This window comes from Fragaria vesca, linkage group LG6 (assembly GCF_000184155.1).
Source record: "Fragaria vesca subsp. vesca linkage group LG6, FraVesHawaii_1.0, whole genome shotgun sequence".
Lineage (NCBI taxonomy): Eukaryota > Viridiplantae > Streptophyta > Magnoliopsida > Rosales > Rosaceae > Fragaria > Fragaria vesca.
Window position 1 is genome coordinate 24,979,790 of NC_020496.1, and position 19,271 is coordinate 24,999,060.

The 19,271-nt window shown below is 37.9% G+C and overlaps 3 protein-coding genes across 3 annotated transcripts; 1 reads left to right on the forward strand and 2 right to left on the reverse strand.

The window, feature by feature from the left end:
* Positions 1-3,457: 3,457 nt before the first annotated feature.
* On the reverse strand, positions 3,458-5,693 carry LOC101312461 (GDSL esterase/lipase 1-like). Its single transcript, XM_004303687.1, has 5 exons — positions 5,326-5,693; positions 5,129-5,250; positions 4,655-4,879; positions 4,328-4,583; positions 3,458-4,159 (listed from the first exon to the last, which is right to left on the reverse strand). The coding sequence occupies exons 1-5, from the start codon at positions 5,585-5,587 to the stop codon at positions 3,936-3,938; spliced, it is 1,089 nt and encodes a 362-aa protein (XP_004303735.1). The 5' UTR covers positions 5,588-5,693; the 3' UTR covers positions 3,458-3,935.
* Positions 5,694-8,200: 2,507 nt separating this feature from the next.
* LOC101293221 lies at positions 8,201-9,586 on the forward strand. The gene has a single exon (XM_004305726.1). The coding sequence runs from the start codon at positions 8,201-8,203 to the stop codon at positions 9,584-9,586; it is 1,386 nt and encodes a 461-aa protein (XP_004305774.1).
* Positions 9,587-12,221: 2,635 nt separating this feature from the next.
* Positions 12,222-14,231, reverse strand: LOC101312746 (GDSL esterase/lipase 1-like). The gene is made up of 5 exons (XM_004303688.1): positions 13,909-14,231; positions 13,674-13,795; positions 13,189-13,413; positions 12,852-13,107; positions 12,222-12,649 (listed from the first exon to the last, which is right to left on the reverse strand). The coding sequence occupies exons 1-5, from the start codon at positions 14,189-14,191 to the stop codon at positions 12,414-12,416; spliced, it is 1,122 nt and encodes a 373-aa protein (XP_004303736.1). The 5' UTR covers positions 14,192-14,231; the 3' UTR covers positions 12,222-12,413.
* Positions 14,232-19,271: the final 5,040 nt, after the last annotated feature.

Genomic DNA, 19,271 nt, shown 5'->3' on the forward strand with positions numbered 1-19,271 from the left:
AAGAGAATACGTAAAGAGAGTTGTGAAATAGTAAATATATAATAATTATATTAAATAACAGATTATTATTATTTTTAGATATTGAGGGTATTTTAGGCAGTTTAGGATGTGTATTTAGTATAATATTGAAATAAAAAACTAGATGAGTAGTGTATTAAGTAAGGGTATGTATTAAGAGATTAGGGGTATGTATTTAAAATTACTCAAAAAACAGGGTTTGAATTTTTTTTTTTAAAAACCGTCTTGAAGCTTTATGAAAAAAATGTTTTGAGGCGATACTTACACGTATTTGATTATCTAAAATGATAATTATAATGGTTTTGGCTTATGAACATAGATGCATGTTGGATTTGATTAGTTGTATAATTCAACCGACTGAAGCATAAGAAATGACCTAATTCAGAAGTGGGTAACCCCATTCAACACGTTTAGCTGCATCCACCATGACCACTTCTCAATTCTATTTCTCACACAGTACCCATATTTCCAATCTTCTTCCATCCTTATCTTTCATTATCTTTGCCTCCCCTGCACGGAAAGAAAAATCTTCATCAAATTATTGTGGATAGACTTGAAGCATGGCCGTCTGAGCGTACTCCTCCTCCTCCTAGGGTTTCTGAGGAGGACGACGACAAGGTCTACCTGGAGGTTACTTGTCAACGTGTCCAAATCTAAGACGTAGCTGGAGACAGACGAGTTGATGATGTGGAGTTTCGTGAACCTTTCCTCTCCAGCACGTGATATTTATTCCAGATTATCTTCGACAGCGACGCCACCTGTGGTTGGTCAAAGCAATCATTCTTGTACTCGCAGCAACGCCATTCGTTTCTATACTCGCTTTCTCAGCAATATATATATTATCAGCATTTTTCATGCATCCTAAAACGTTTGTAATTCATTCGAAACTCGAAAGAAATGGGATTTTTCATGATCTTCATCAGATATGTAAATTATGGACATCAGCTAATGGAAATATATATGACGTGTAAGAATTAAATTTACATATATAAAAAGATTATAAGATGAAAGATATATAGCTAGGGTTTTGGCACATCATTCAGGTTGTGGAATTAATGTTACAGAAGCTAGCTAGCTTTCTTAATTGATAAGGGTAATCCGGAAAATATTTCATAGAGTTGACTAGAACATTTCTAATTTATAGCTCTCTTGGCACTTGCACATTACTAGTCATAAACTTCAGAAGAAAGTTAACAAGATTATTGGTTTATCCTTTCCATATTCCTTTCAATGCCGATAAACTTGATTTTGATCGATAGTGAAGATGTCTTCATCATGATAGGGCTTGGATGGGTTTCAATTCATTCTCACTAATAATACAGGGTCGGTTGCGGTTGCAAGATAAAAATATTTGACGTGTGTAATTGTGTTTCAAATAAGGGACCTTTCAAATAACAAAAGCCTCATACGTTGAATTATGGCTTGATCTAGGTACAATAATGTTTGAATATCAATTGTGTACTCACCAAAACTCTCTCGAAAGCCTCACATGCATGCTCTTCTCTCACTTGTTACCGTGTTTTTTCTTTTGCAGAAAAACAACCAAATAACTTTTTAGCTATCAAATTTGTTGTTATTTTAGGTCATGTACTTGACCATCTTTGTATTTTCAGTAACTTTCCAAGGAGGTGTATGTTGTGATATCTTTGATATTTATGTATCGTTTTAAAGTCTATAAGGGAGATTTTTGTTTTCTTTATTTCCTCTCATGGAAAAATGAGGTATCTCGATCACTCCTAACAAATAAAAGACTTTGAAAACATATATGTTATGAGGGTAAAAAGAAAGACATGTCTTCGATAATAGTTATTGTTTGATGAAAATCTTATCTTAGGTAGGTAGACTACACATGGAAATGGAAAGATCGGAGAAAATAACATCACACTTGTCGGCATCAGATTTTAGCCTAAAATCTGAGATGTATGAATAGCATATTTCCATATAATTTCATTGTTTGGGCAGCGAGTTGTGTTCCGAGCGAGGCTTAGCATTACGTGGTGGACCTCTGCTTGCATTTGCATTAGAAAAAGACTCGTATAAATTTCGAGAGAGCAATAATTGAGAGAGTGAGATCAGTGAAAGCTAAGTGCTTCATATTAATCATGCTTTGCGTAAAATTGTCAAAGAAGCCTTTCTAAAGATTTCTAACCAATCTGATGAGTGAAGTGGGACTCTGTCTGGGAGAGGTTGAGTTCTTTGGATTCTCCATCAACCTAATCGAGCATAAAATTTTAGCATCCAACTTTTGACAGGTAGAGCATATATATCAGATAGAGATGAACGTCCATGACTGTGTTTTCCAACGGGGAAGTCGTGGCTCTCCAGAACAAGTCTCTATCTTCTTTCTATCTTTTCCAATTTGTGGCATATAACTTTTGCGACTTCATTCTCCAATCTACATCTTCATCAATCCTCCTTATGTGCATACAAACAAATTGGCTCTTTCGCGTGTAGCATATGCATACATAAACTGGTTCGACACTTATTGTGGAGCAACTAGTCGCCATGCCAGTGAAGTGATCGAACCATTCTGGCAGAAAAGTCACCACAAAGCTCGACGATATTATAATTTCTATTATTTGTCATTGATTTTTCTTCTGTACAAATTTTGGAGGAAATGATTTATTCAATCAATCGTATTAAGAAGAGCTATTGCTCGAACTTGTATTTCTGTTACGTCGTAGAAAATCGACTTTAACCTAATCATAACCAAATCCTCCATCTTCGTCGAGTAATCCCAAAAACTTTCCCATGCATGATCTTTAGAGTAGATCCTTCCTCTCTTTAGAAACCAAACTGAAAATGTCCCAAAACAATAGAATCAAACTGAAGAAACATGAATCCTTGCATCATTACCGGGCATATATATATATAGGTATTAAATTGAAGAGGGGTTTCCGAATTTATTATTAAGGTGATCAAATATAAGGTTGAAGGGTCATCTGTATATCTGAGGCATATATCTTTTATGTACCAACTCCACCAACCTGTAATGGTTCTCCACTAACTTCCAACTCACATATATATTGAGAATCATATATATGCTGCACGTACCTTTTCTGGTTCAAGGCAAAGAGTAGCTATTCTATCTACACACAAAATTGGATCATCAAGACATATACATAGGCCATGTTTTTTTCTTTTTTCTTTTTGCTATAAATGAAATTTCATTAGAAGGGACAAAACCCAGTCCAGTCCCCAAACATAGGTACTAGAAGGAATGAGATCCCTCACAACATCATCATTTTCTCCATCAACAAGACCTAGAAGAAACCATGACAGTCGACAAAGATCCAAGATCCCGAGCAAAGAACCAAAACAAAGAGCAATAACAAATATATACCATGCTTGTTGATAAGATATAACATCCCTCATAACCCTACATTGTCCTTTTGGGATACCATAAGACCATATGCTTAGCACAAAGTGTACCAATTAATAATGAACTGGGGTTTAAATGGGGTTTATAGAATAAACCTCTATGAGTTTTATAAACCTGATATCTAGACATGGGGGACTGTGGTTTCACATCTCTAGGTATAACTGATGAAGAAAACATTGCATGATCTTTTAGTACTCAGTGTTTGAAGCACATGTGTGGGGGCAAATGTTGTCTTCTTCCCTACTTGTTCTGTAACAAAAATGTGGTCCTGTGTGGATTGCAGAGACCCTCACTTCAAGTTTCCAGAATATGATTAAGTGGTAGCCCTCACAGGCGTGATTGAAAAAGATACCAAAACAATAGGATAGTTATATATACAACATGTGATAAATTAAGGAAATTTTCGATGGCTTCCAAGATGAACATCTAAAACCCCTCTAAAAATCACAAATTTAGGACTGATAATGAAAGAGGTTTTAAGAACTACTGAGCAGTCTTGACTCATAAGGCTTCTGAAGTGCATATCAGGTTAGAATCAAGATTGTTCAAATAGCTGTTTCATAGTGTAAGGCCCTGTGACATCTGAAGGTCCAGTCCATATAAGCTCAGCTAGTTGGAGATTGGCACTTTCAGTTGTATGACCACCATCAAACCACACATACTCACTGGGGTTGCTGCATAGCTCGTATGGTTCTGTGCCACAATGAGACCCTCTAAATGCCCCACTGCCACAACAAGCAGATGTCCCATTCTTGAATCCTTCACAATTCAGCAATCAAAACAAGAATTAAAATTAGGGTTTCTTAATCCCGCTTTTAGTATCCGAAACGCTAGTTTATCTTGATTAGAATTCGGATACTTAAACTGAGACAACAGTAAGCAATGCTAGCAAAAGACCATATCAGTGAAATGAATGATGCAGCGTACCATATTTTGAAGGATTGTTAACTCTGTCCCCAAGTGCATTATAGTAATCAAATATGGAGTACTTGAATCCTGGTAAATGGCTCTCCAACTTCTTGAGGGCAGCAGAGAGAGCTCTGTTATGTAGCCTGGCCAATTTTAATGGTTCTTCAAGGCATTCACTACCAACTTCAGGATTTCCTGATTTCACTGCAGGTATGCAGCCCAAAGGTGCCACATTCTGAAATGCTATTTTCCTTCCTCCTAACTCATACACTTCCTATCAATACAAAGATGAATCAGTTCACATAAAAAATCCAAGGTCCATTGCAGCATAGTGGATGTTCTTACTTTGAGTACACTGGTCAAGTTTCTGATCACCATTCCTACATATTGCCTCTTGTAGCTCTTAGGAGCTTTTGGCTGTTGGGTAAAGAGGTTAATGTAGTCATTTCCTCCAATGCTGAAGAAATAAACAGCTCTCCCTAACAACTTCTTGGACACTTTTTCACCCAATTTCTGATGCAGTGACCTCTTCATATCCTTAAAATTGCTCAACTGATTTGGAAGACTTATCTGGGAAACCAAAGGGACATCCATCTCTTATATAAGAAAAATAAAACATGAAAGCCACTTAAACTGAACATTTTGGTAACAAAGTGAGTTTCATGATTGAACCAATTAATTTATTCTGATCGATATAGAATCTATCAAGACTCAACATGCCAAACTAGTTCAGCTAACTTTCATATACCCTAAGTTAAGGACTGAGCAAGACATATAGACTTAATTGACTTTTGAACTAGAAAAGTGACTGTTACACACCGTTCCGGGTTGAGTTTCAGGCAGAACACCAGCTCCGGCAGAAGCAAAGTTGGTTCCATCGCTAAATTGATGAGCACCAGGTTCCAAGTATGGTGGCGGCAAAGGAAGATTAGCAAACTGAGCTGCAGCCATCAAATCAAGCAACTAATGATTATTCAAGAAAACAAATAACTCATATAATTGACAGATCATCTTACCAATAAAATCAGGGACAATGCGGCCGTCGGAGATTCGACCAGTGGGATGGTCGAAGTAAGTTTCCCCATATGGCCAGATAACTGCAGACCCTTCCACACTGGTATTCAGGTATTGGTTGTTTCCGGCATCGAAGAGTGAGTCACCAAACACAAACAGGGCCTTGTGGGTTGCTTCTGGTGTGGATCGGTGAGAAGAGAAGCTTACTGGGTCGAAGTTGATCAGGGTTAGTAACAGAGAGTAGAGGTATCCAAAACTAGCCATGGTGAGTGACTTCAGGTGTTCAGTAGTAGTAGACTAACAGTTGGGGATCTTTTGTATATGATTTCAAATGGGGTCATCTTCTGCAACAACAGAGGAGCAACTACATATTTAATAACTTATATTATTCTGGTTAGTGTGTCTTTGACGTGAATAATGAAAGTAGAAAGCACTTGACCAAAAGAAAAATTGTAACTGGTTCTGTTCCAGACTTCCAGTTGATGAGTGATGACTTGTCGGTATGAGGTCATTTTGGTAGTTCAATACACCAATCGCAAAATGATTTATTTATTTATTTCATCTTTTCTAAGTTTTATTTTCACCTTAGCATGCTTTGGAGGTTTTTAATATTTCAATATTCATTTTACATCTATGAATTTTTTTTTGAGTGTCGATTGAAGTAATGTCAATGTTGAAACTTGAGACTTTTGAATACTACTATTACTATAGAGTATTTTGAATATCTTAATTAATTAGTGATGTAGAATATATGAAGATAAAGATTAAAGAACATATTGATTGTGGCAAGTTCAAACCTGGTTTGTTCCAGATTTGAAATTCGGTGTCTGATTGCTAATTATAATACATTTTCAGAAACGGAACGGCGATACAAGTCTAATACGTCGCTTTGCCTTGACGTATGAGCTTTTTCGATCATCTGAGCCTGTTTAAAGCAACTCCAACAAAAGAGTCAAATCCACGTGGCCACCTATAACGGTAATAAATGACAATTTTCAACAATCCAACCAACCAGTTAAATCCGACATGTAAATGACTCTTTGATTCGGTCGGTCAAGTTTGACACAGCCAGATGAAATGATCTTTATTTTTTATTGTTTCTTCTCTCTCCTTCTCTTCGTTTCTTCCACCATTCTCTATGTGAAACCAATCATCTTCCATTATTATATTAATTTATTTTAACTTGTTGGTTGAAGTGTAAAATTTATCAAATAGTCAAATCCAGGTCAAATTTCAAATTTGACAATTTTTTTGACTACATGAATGGAGTTGCTTTTAGGGCCTCAAAATGCAGATTTACTTGTTTTAATATTGTCTTTAATATTTTATTTTTCTAAGTTTGTTCTGCATTTGTTTTTCTTTGTAATCAGTGCGGTTTTAGGCTTAGTTGTTAGTTGCCCTAGGAGTTTATTTTTTTATATAAGGACCCTTAATCTGTTGTAATCGTCATCTTTCATATTAATAAAAACCATGAGATTTTCTTAAGTTTTCTTGTGGATTCGAGAAATCCTAGACTTGTGGATTCAAGTTCACCAAACCCTAGACTTGTGGATTCAAGTTCACCGCTGGTGAATTCCAACGTGATAGTTCCGCTGCATCAATTAGTAGAACCGACCACATCCAATCGGTGAGACAACTCCATCTAAAACATATACTTAGTTTGATAGTTTTGCTAAAGGGGTACGGCTAGTTCATTAACATAGTAAAAGTTACATATAAATAGCTCACCTAAAGGGGCTACAACAAAATTTAGTCATCCGTAGGCCCTAACTAATTGGATTGAAACCAAGATATACAATACATAGGCAACCTAATACGCAACTTGTACTAAATTAAACCAATTAAAGCAAAGCAACACAAGGGTTGTGATGCTAGAGACTGAACTTGAACGAAACCAAATACTGCCCCAACTACATTAGTTCGATGGTTGAGAATGATACATAAGTAATGGTTGAAAATGCTCACGAGAAAGGTGATGGCTTTGTGATTGAGAATGTGCACAATACTCACCTGGTGGCTAGTAATATAAGTATGAATGTTTCTGCTGGCCATGCTAATGAGGTTGATGAGGTTGATGAGGATGATGAGGATAAGGATGATATTGATGATTCTAGCGTTGAGGAAATATACGAGGATGGTAGTGGTCATAATAATCATAGCTTGGAGAGTACTTGTAATTCTCCACAGAGTCAAAGTTGGCATGACACGGTAGTGGAGGACCAATTTATTAATCAAACTGAGGTTTCCACAGGTGCAGTCCCCCCTGGTTTTGAGCATGTGGGTGTTTTAGCAAAAGATGTTTCTTTAATAACTAGCCATGTTGAGAAAGGAGTTCTAGTGGAGGACGATTTTGTTAAGGCTCTTTCAAAATCACAGAAGAAAAAACAGAAACAACAAGCCAAGCATGTTGTTGCTGCTGCTGCTAGTGAGGGTCCCTATCCAAAAAGGGACAGGAAAAAAAAATCAAAAGTATGCATAATGAAGGTTCTTTATTGGAATATTAGGGGAGTCGGTAACTCTGACTCTCAATCTGAACTTTCAAATATTTGTCGTATTTAAAGACCTGATCTGGTTTGTATTTCTGAGCCGATGGTAGCCTTTGACTCAATCTCTTCAGCATTCTGGTCTGCTTTAAATTTGGACTTTGTTACGGTTAATGATCGAGGATCCAGGCTTCCAAATCTTTGGTTGCTAAGAGGTCGTCATGTTCCTAGTCCAGTGATCATATCTAACACGGAGCAACAAGTTACTATTCAGGTTTCTTTTGATAACGAGCTTAGTCAATTTTCTTTTGTTTATGCTTCTACTTCTTACATTAAGCGCAGGGATTTATGGCATGACTTCTCAGTAATTAGTGCTCAAACCACTGTCCCCTGAATGGCAATTGGTGACTTTAATTCTGTGTTGGGAGCTCATGAGAAGTCAGGGGGTCCTCCTCCATCTCGTATTTCTTGCTTGGAGTTCCAGAATATGTCAGATGCTTGTGATTTTGTCCATTTAGACACTGTAGGTGCCCGTTTTACTTGGACAAATGGTTGTGGAACTAGGGTGCATGTGGAGCTTCGATTAGACAGATTCCTTTGTAGTACTAGTTGGTTTGAAGCATGGCCTTATTCTAGTTGTATTGCCCTGCCTCGGGTAGTCTATGATCACACTCCTTTAATTTTCTCTGCTTCAAAGCTCTCCCCATGTGGTCCAAAGCCTTTTCGGTTTCAGTCCATGTGGTTGAATCACCCTACTTTTCGTGACACAATAGCTACATGTTGGACTTCTAGTAAGTTTTGGGGCTGGCCGATGTATGTCATTGTGCAAAAATTGAAGGCCTTGAAATCTTGCTTGCGAAATTGGAATAAAATGGTATTTGGGGATGTCCATCAGAATGTTAATAAGGCTCGTGAAGCTTTATCTGCAATTCAGCAGGACATTGCTATTCATGGTATGACTGACCAAAAATTTGAAGACGAGGTTGATGCAAAATTTCGTGTTTTGAATGCGGTCAAGATGCAAGAAAGCTATTGGAAGGATAGAGCTCGAGTAAAATGGCTCACGGATGGGGATCGTAGTACTTCATTTTTCCATGCCTATGCCAAGGTTCGTTCTGCTAGTGCCCGTATGTTTTCAATTCATGATGGAGAAAGGATTCTTTTTGAACCCTCAGATATTGTAGCTCATGTAGTGGGGTTTTATCAAAATCTTTATTCTTCCTCCTCTACTCCAAGGAATCTAGATGAGGTATGCTCTGTTATTCCTTCTTTGGTCACCAATGCAGAAAATGATTGGCTTACAGTAATCCCTTCTACTGAAGAAATCAAAAATGCTGTCTTTGCTATGGATGCTTCCAGTGCACCTGGCCCCGATGGATTTCCAGGTTGTTTTTATCAATCTTGTTGGGATATTGTCGGTTCAGATGTTGTTGCATGTGTAAGGCAATTTTTTATGCAAAATTGGCTGCTTCCTAACATAAATTGCAACTTCTTGGTTCTTCTTCCAAAAGTTCAGGATGCCCATGAAATTACTCAATTTCGGCCGATTACCTTAGCCAACTTTCTTTTCAAGATAATTCTAAAGATCTTGGCTTCTCGTTTGGGACCAATTGCTGCTCGTATAATATCTCCAGAGCAAGGTGCTTTTATTCCAGGTAGGCGGATTACTAGTTGCATTGGCACAGTGTCTGAATGCTTTAATCTCCTTGATCGCAAGGCCTACGGTGGTAATGTGGGGATCAAAGTGGATATTGCTAAAGCATTTGATACGCTGCATTGAGATTTTCTACATAGAGTCCTCAAGAATTTTGGGTTCTGTAATATTTTCACCAGTTGGATTATTACTATTCTTAAGTCGGCAAGGTTATCAATCTTAATTAATGGTTCTTCTCGTGGGTTTTTCTCTTGTTCTCGTGGTGTGAGGCAAGGGGATCCTCTTTCTCCCTTATTATTTTGTCTTGCCGAAGAAGCTCTCAGCCGTGGTTTATCTATGTTACTTGGTTCGGGTCAATTGAAGCCTATATCTTTTCCTAGAACCTGCACTCCCCCTTCTCATGTTTTATATGCAGATGACCTTATTGTTTTTTGTCGTGGGGATAAATTATCTCTTAGCCATTTGAGAAGGTTTTTTGACCGTTATAGTGCAGCTTCTGGTCAATATATTAATGCGGCGAAAAGTACTTTTTACCTTGGTGCCAAGTATCATCATAGGCAAGCAACAATTCAACGAATATTGGGGTTCCGTGCAGGTCGATTGCCTTTTATTTATTCGGGTGTCCCAATTTTTTGTGGCAAGCCCCGGAGGTGTCATCTTCAAGTTATTGCTGATAAAGCAAAATCAAGACTTATGGGTTGGCAGGGACGGCTTCTTTCTATAGCTGGTCGGACTCAATTGGTGCAATCAGTTTTTCAAAGTATGTTGCTTCATAGTTTTTCTGTGTATCAGTGGCCGGTGTATTTGGTGAAGAAGCTAACTTCATGGGCATGAAACTTTATTTGGTCTGGTAATATAGGGACTCGGAAAATCGTCACTATTCGCTAGGCTCAGGTTTGTGCCCCAAAGCTGGAAGGTGGGCTTGGTATTCGTGATCTTTCCTCTCTTAATTCAGTTGCTATCTTAAAGTTTGCTTGGGATTCTTTCTCTTCTCATTCTCAATGGGGGGATTACGTATGGTCAAGGTATCCTATTCTATCGCCTGCAAGCTGGGCTATCGCAAATCCTCAATTTGGCTAGGTTTTCGGTCGGTTGCTTCTGGTTTTAGACAAAATTGTTGATGGTTAATTGGAGATGGTAAAACTGTGTGTTTTTGGAAGGATAAATGACTTCAAGCTCCTATTTTGGAGACTTTGGGTATCTCAAATTGGTCTTATTTCAGCAATCTTCATGTCGCAGATTTTATTTCTCATTAGTCATGGCAGCTTCCTCCTTTCTTTTGCCAAACTTTTCCGTTCTTGGCTAGGCAGATTTCAGATTTGGCACTCCCTCTTATTGATGAGTCAGATATGCTTATTTGGGAGCCCTCTACCTTCGGTGAGTTAACTTTTTCTGTTGGGTATAAATTTCTGAGGCACCACAACACTGTCAAAGATTGGGCTTGTAATGTATGACGATCATTCATCCCACCTCGTTACTCTTTTTTGGTCTGGAGAATTCTTTTTGATCGGCTTCCAACTGATGATAGAGTGAAAATTAGCGGAATTCCTATTGTGACTATCTGTCAGTTATGTTATTGTTCTGGTGAGACATCATTGCATTTATTTTTACAATGCTCTTTTTCCCAACGGGTCTGGAGATGGTTAGCTGCTCAATTTGACACTTTTTTATCTTCTTTCAACTCCCTGATAGATTTTTAGAAGAGCTATTGTTGAAAGCCTTTCTCCTCGCAGCTTTTTAATTTGTGGCTAGTAGCTGGCATGTTTACTTTCATGGCTCTATGGAAGGCTCGGAATAAGCTAAGGTTTGATAATCGATCCCCTAATTTTTATACAATGTGTTGCTCTATTATGGCATGGATTCGTCAAATTAGCCTTTTTGCTCCTGCTCACTATAAGGGTGTTCTTGATGCCCGTTTATTGGCCTCTCTTGGAGTTGCTCCTAAAGGTGGTAAGGCTCCTAGAATTCAACATGTCTTATGGCAGCCTCTGTTTTTTCCTTGGATCAAAGTTAACACAGACCGTTTAGCAAAAGGCAATCCAGGTCCAGCAGCTTGTGGGGGTGTGTTTCGTGATGCCTCAGGTGGGTTTTTAGGGAGCTTTTGTCATTCGCTTAGATGGAATACTTCCTTTTATTCTGAATTTTATACTGTTATTTTGGCAATTGAAATTGCTCATGATAAAGGGTGGGCCTACTTATGGTTGGAAAGTGACTCTGTTAGTGTGGTAGCTTGCTTCTCTTCCAGGTCTTTTTCTCCTTCGTGGAACTTAAGAGTTCGTTGGAATAACTGTCTTTCTATAATTCGTCAAATGAACTTCTGTTGCAGTCATATTTTTAGAGAAGAAAATATGGTAGCTGACAATATGGCAAACTTGGGGTTGTCAAATGCTTCATTTACTTGGTATGATAATCCTCCTACTGAGCTTCATGGTTTCTTGCAAGCGGATTATTTGGGTATCCCTAATTATCGGTTTTCATAGTGGGAAGATTGCCTGGTTTTTTATGGGTAGAAGAAACAATGTCTTTTTGTATGTTGTTTTGGTTTGTAATTGGAATGGTTTTGGCCTAGTCCCCCATTCCTCTTTTCATGTAATTTTTTTTATTATTTTAAATAAAATTTCTGATAAAGGACGGGCGGTGGGTTCCTGGTTGTAGCGGTTCCTTTTGGGGTAGAGTGGGTGCTCTGTCACCCACCAGACTGCTACAGAGGAGCTGATATCGTCTAATCTTTGTCGGTTAAAAAAAAAAAAAAAACACGTAGTTCAGCCAAAGGAAATTATATTATTGTGTGAGAGGCTGAGATTTACAAAATGACATCTACAGAATCCTCCGAAGGCAAGTCTCTAAAGAAGCTGAAATGCAATCATGTCGGCTATAGTACAACAATCAAAGAGGCTAAGAACTTTGAAAAGTCAAAACTCTTATAAGGTACTTAATTAGGCTGTTAACTGAATCAAGCAAGCTCAAATAGTTGTTTCACAGTGTAAGGCCCTGTGAAATTTTGTGGTCCATTCCATATAAGTTGAGCTAGCTGGTGGTTGGCACTTTCGGTTGTATGAGCTCCATCAAACCACACGTACTCATTAGGATTGCTGCACAGTTTATATGCTGTCCCATTCTTTCCACCACCACAATTAGACCCCCTGTATGCTCCACTTCCACAACAAGCAGCCTTTCCATCCTTGAAACCTTCATAATTCAACAACCGAAAGAGATGCTAGAATTAGCTAGGGTAAGCTAATAGCTTCTTATACCGGAACATTGAGAATTCGGGTCTCAATTTAGTACCCGTGAACTCTAATGTGTCCCAATATACTTAGTTGCTAAACAAAAATGATCGAGATGAACTGATACATGGTCAAAGTTCAGTTTAATGAATGATAGAGTGTACCATATTTTGAAGGGTTGTTGATTCTGTCCCCAAGTGCATTGTAGTAGTCAAATATTGAGAATTTGAATCCGGGTAAGCTCTTCTCTAACTTCTTGAAATTACTGAATAGAACTCGGTTGTGGAGTCTGGCTAGTGTTAATGGTTCTTCAGAACACTTACTACCAAGTGCAGGATTCATTGCCTTTGTTGCCGGTACGCATCCCAGAGGTCCTACATTCTGAAATGCAATTTTCCTTCCTCCTAAATCATAGATTTCCTGTAACATGAAAGTTAAATTAGTCTTACGTTCAAACTAAAAAAGTAAAACAAAAGTTTCATAGTAGATGCATGTTCTTACTTTGAGCACACTGGTCATGTTTCTGATCACCATTGCTACATACTGTCTCTTGTAGATCTGTAGAGCTTTAGGGTTTTTAGAAGCGTAGCTGAAGTAGTCATTTCCTCCAATGCTGAACAAATACACAGCTCTGCCCAGCAACTTCTTGGTTTCCTTAGCACCCAGTCTCTGGCTCAGTGACTTCTCCATGGCCTTAAAGTAGCTCAATTGAGTTGGGAAGTCTATCTGAAAAATCAAAGAAAATAGTTCATCTACTGAAGAAAGCTTTTTTCTTTTTTCTTTTTTGAGAAGAAAGCTTTTACACAACAATATGTAAGTGATTAGTGATTACTTAAATGAACCGACTGATGCTGTCAGCTGGCATTATTGAAATATAATATCACGATCCCCAAATTTATGCATCTCATCCTGACATGGTAATCCTTCTTCAACAATAAAAGAAACTAATATGAATATTATCTTTCTTCATCCTTAAGGTCACTCACCGCTCCGGGGAAAGTTCCGGGAAGAACACCAGCTCCAGCAGAAGCAAAATTGACCCCATCTGTAAAGTTATGCGCACCAGGTTGCAGATATGGTGGTGGCATAGGAAGCTTTGCAAACTGAGCTGCAGCCAGTAAAAATAGAAAACCAATTAACAAACTATCTAATTAACATCTTGATTATGTTCGACATACATGACATTCATGTTAGTAACTGAAATTAACTGATTTTTCTTACCAATAAAATCGGGTACAATGCGACCATCGGAAACTCTACCGGTGGCGTGCTTGAAGTAGGTTTCACCGTACGGCAGCCTAGTTGGTCCTGCTCCCATGCCGCTACTCCCATTGAGGTATTGGTTGTTCCCAGAATCAAAAAGTGAGTCTCCAAACACAAACAAGGCCGCCTTGTGTTGTGGTTTGGATTGGTGATGAGCAGCACAGAAGCAACTATCTGGGCTGAAACTAAGAACAGTTACAAGTAGTAAAACACAGTAAGCAGGGTAACCAAGACTTGCCATGACGACGACGAGTTCAGTTAGTTCAGTTTTTTTTGTAGATGGACGTACTGGTAGCCGTTGGTGACTTGTTGTATATATAGCTGGGTTGGATCTCTTGGATCTATGCTAGGTATGGAGCAATTGCGCGTGTAGTATAATGTGTTCCCACATTGAAGGACAAAATGAAATTCTCAACGTGGAAAGGAAGACGACGTTGTGTGGTGGGAACGTAGACTTTTGAACGCGTTCAGATCACTACTTGAGACTCGCCGACGGACGAGATCGATGATATGGAATTAGTGGATCTTGAATCAAAGCATGTGACTTCTTTTGTTTCAGTTTTTCATAGCGATCCCATGTGATGTACCTAGGTCGGTGAGTGTTTGAAAAGAAATTTATTTGGGTTTATATATGCTAAAATTTTCAATTGTTTGGTCGAACAAGTTTAGTTGTTTAGTTGAAAATTACGACAGTACGTAGATTAAAACGTTTTGATAAAAACCGAACTAACATAGAAATTTCCTTGCAATAGCCAAGTAATGAGATGAAATTAGATCAATTCGATCCCCTCTGATGAAAAAGAACCAAAAGGTAGCATAGTTCTCAGATTTTTCTCGTTTTAGCATCTAACTTTTATACACATGCATGCAGCCTTATCAAAATGGTTTTCTGACTGTATATTTCTATGCAAGAATGTGTCCATCTCTTCTTTTGGTATCTTTCCAATTTGTGGCTCTATTCAACTTCCTAATATTTAGACTCATTTCCCATCCATGGGAACAAAAAACTTAGATACATTAAAGGCTTTGAGAGAGTGGGATCCAGTTTTGCCAACTGATGTCTCTCTCTCTTTCTCTTTTTTGATGACCATCAGTTTTGCTGGTTGGCAAAACTGGATCCGAGAGAGTGAGGGAGATCGGAGAATCTTCTGTCCCCATTTTTCCTGTCTCCTTCCCTGTTTTCCATTAAAATTTCGACATCGGTCATCCACATCATCAACATTAACATCCACTTAACAGAGTTAAAGAACAATTATTTTTCCAGAATTAAAACCAAATTCTTTCCTGAAAAAAAAAAATGCAATCCCCCGAGTCCAGATCTGCAGTGCAGATCAAATTGAACTGAAGGGTTCTTCAAACGAAAGGCTGTGGAAACGAAGGAATCCCACTTGCTGATGAGAATGAGAGGATGAATCACGCATCCTTCCACTTCCAGAAAAGGACAAAAACAACAATTTATTTGAATTACATATGATCGATTAAGGGATTTCAAGATCAAGATTTTTGATATGGAGAATGAACCAAAAACTTGAAAATCATGGACCCATTTTGATAAACCAAAATCATAGTAAATAAATAAATAACACAAGAACACAGAGAATTGTTTACTACAGTGTAAACCTCTTTAGAGGAAAAATCACTACGAGACCTTATAGTAGTCCACACTTAAAACAACTTTACTAAGAATAGATATAGATTACACAATCATTCAAGTAGTGACATACACCATTGTCACTTTACAGGTATTACAAACCAACTTGATTTTCCAGATTATAATCCTATACTAATTCTTGACTTCGTTGTTTTGAACTTCAACATATAATCAATCCATCTGCAACAAACTTCATACACTGATCTGGATCATCATATATAAGAGTTTAAAGGTACTAGAACGTGAAGCAGGGATTGAAACAGAGGAAAAATCAACTGACAGAAAATTAACATAGAACACCAGATTTTTTACGCTATGTAAAAACCTCAAAATAGAGGAAAAATCACAGCGGAGCACAAGCTCAGAAAACGAACTCAACTAGATGAATTTGTGTAGAGTCTTACAACCTCTTTGTAAACCCTATACTATTACAAATCCCTATCTCTAGGCAGAACGTCTTCTTCTTCTTTCTTCAATGATCTTCTCTCACACACAAGAGAATCACAATCACACATAAACAAGTCCAACTCAACAATGAACAGTTGAACTTGTATATTCAGATGAGTAGCGGAATAAACACAATTTCCTCTCAAACGCCAAGCGTGCAGAGATACCTAGTCCATATGACTTGCGCCTCTTTTATATATGTCTCCAATATGTTTGCGCACACACACTCCTAGTTATCCCTGATGCAGCCCTATTAGATTCCAAATAGGAAAATCGGTAAGACTCAAATCATAGGATAATAACAAAAGATATTATTAAAATGCTAGCATAAAAGTTATCCCATCAGAGAAGGATTTCTTCCTCACGCAGCTAGCATATGAGACCTATTCAAAATAGATCTTCTTGCCTTTATTTGATTCCACAACCATATCACATATTGAGATCCTAACCAAGTTAGGATTCAATTACTTCCACGGAAATATCACATACAAATAACTTATTCCAATTATAATAATAACACATGTACGTATGCATATCACAATTAAGATCAATAACATAAGTCAAGATCTCATTGCCATGCACTAAAACGATATGATAATCCAAAGATCATATAACCTAATCAATATAGGATTCTTTCCTTTCAACTAAAGATCAACTAATCATATATATAATGAATACAAATCCTAACTAATTTAGGATTTTGTCTTCATGATTCACACGCACCAAAAAAGACTAGTATCACCTGTATTAATATTTCATTCAACAAAGAGAGATATAACAATAAAGTCCAATTTATTTTGATATAGGAATGCCAACTAAAACATATACCAATAGAGTTAGATGAAATGATATGAGACAAGAAACATGAAAAGCTTTAACCAAAAAGGTGGGGCATGCAATGCAGCCACAAAACAAAGAAACCAATGAAACCCTAATAAAATAAAAACCGTGATCTCTTGAAGGCTATAGCAAGCATATATATATATATAGGAGTAAGAACTCCCCCTCAATCAAATCTCCGATAGAAATCTGATTTGAGTTGAGTAAGGAAACTTGTTTTAAAACCTATTCCAAAATACCAATTTGTATTCTAATTAAACAACTTTGAAAGCAAAATCATTTTGAGAAAAATAAATCTGAATTAAAAACAAATTCCCTTAAAAGAAGATGACACAAAATAACAATACCTCTTATTACCTCAAGTCTATTGAAGTTAGCAGGAGCGATCGACTCCCCCTGCAAATATGCTTCTCCTCGTACAGCTAGGAGAACCAGTTTGTTTCCTTCGGTTTGATGTAAATGCCATATACTTACAGACCAAGATCACACTCTTAATCTTAGAACCTACTCATCACCCCATATCAAAATCTTATTCATGAATCCAGAACTTACTCAAAAACCCAAATCAAAATGATCCTACTCATGAACCCAATCACAATAAGATCAAACCAATCTTACCCATGAATCCAATCATAATCAGATCAAAAATTACCCACACGGGGCGAAATTAAGATAAGAAATTCAATTCCACAAAGGAAAAGTGGAACTCTGTTACAGACAAAATTGAATTGAAAGTTTAAACCCATAACCAATTTAATTCCTAAAGAAGATAAACAATTTCACGTTTACCAAATAGAACCCCAACCAAACCTTGTGGCGTGCATTCAACAATGAGAAGACAGGTCTCGAGCTCGTACTGCAACAGAGTCAGAGATGCATTAGAGCTTTGAGTCGACTGTTATTTTCATTGGTTTTTTATTTAGTAAATTACAATAAAGTTACTAACCAAATTTCAGTTTACAAATACATCATTTACACAATATCTTACACATTTAAGGACAAATATTAACAAATTAGGACAAATTAATATCCACATGCCATCTGTCACAAAAATTTTACCATAATACCTTTCACTACATATCAACTGCTACTGTCGACGATAACATAGTAGCACACTGCCGAGTAGCACAGTAGCACATTGGGTGCTACTATCAAGTAGCACATTGGGTGCTACTATCAAGTAGCACAGTAGCACCCGATAAAAAGGTGTTATTTTAGGCAATTCTTCGGAATCAAACAAAGCTGCTAATGTTGCGATATGAGACCTTTATAAAGCTGCTACTGTTGTTATTAGAAACTTTCTGCTACTGACGACGAAATGGTTATTACTACCGCAAATCTAACTGCTAATGTCAACTTCTACTACCAATCTGCCTGCTACTGCCTACTATTGATAGAAAAGTGTGCTACTGTCGATAGGGCAGTGTGCTACTACCGGTGCTATATTGCAATTTTTTTCGGCATTTCTTCGGAACCAAACAAAGCTGTTACTGTCGATTAAAGAATATGCTACTGTCAACTCTAAAGCTGCTACTATTGACTCGAAAGCTCCTATTTCCCATACATAATTATACTAACCGAGCCACAATCCTAATAAATCACCGATGACAACTACAAATTCAAAGCTTTTAGCAACAGATTCAATTTCCTCTTTAACAATCGTGATTTAGAGTAATAAGAGATTTGTTCAAAATAAGGAAAAACAAAAACAAAAAAAAAACAAAAGAAAATTGAAAAATGTCACAAGCACAGTAGCTTACCTTATAAGCCTAAAGATGAGAGAATGAGATTGTCGTCGTAGTCTTCAAATCACAAACCAACTACCACTAATTAAAGCCAAAACAAATCAAAGCAAGTTGCTCTGAGCTTCATCTTTGCACAGTAGCAATCCCACCCCACCACTCCCAGCAAACCCAAACATAATTAATGGAATCGAATTGGTGACCATGCCTTTTCCTGGGAAGAGAACAACGACAATGCGGCTCTTGCGGTGGCGATGTCGACATGTCGTACGCGGGGCTTATGAGGGCGTCGTTGGTCGTGACGGAGAGAGAGGAGGAGTGGTAGAGATTTTATCGGTGAGAGATCGAGATGAGTCGTCGTCGCCTCTCGGTGAGAGATAGATATCGAGATGAGTCATGATTCGAGGGATGGGAGCAACAACGACTTCATTCACGTCGTCATCGGAGATGAGATCCGAGAGTCGGAGTCGGAGGTCGGAGGTCGGAGGCCATGGGTTCCGGGCGCAGTCGTCGAGACGGCTACTGTCGTTCTAACGGTTGGAGAGAGAGAGAGAGAGAGAGAGAGAGAGAGAGAGAGAGAGAGAGAGAGAGAGAGAGAGAGAGAGAGAGAGAGAGAGAGAGAGTAGTAGAGAGAGAGAGAG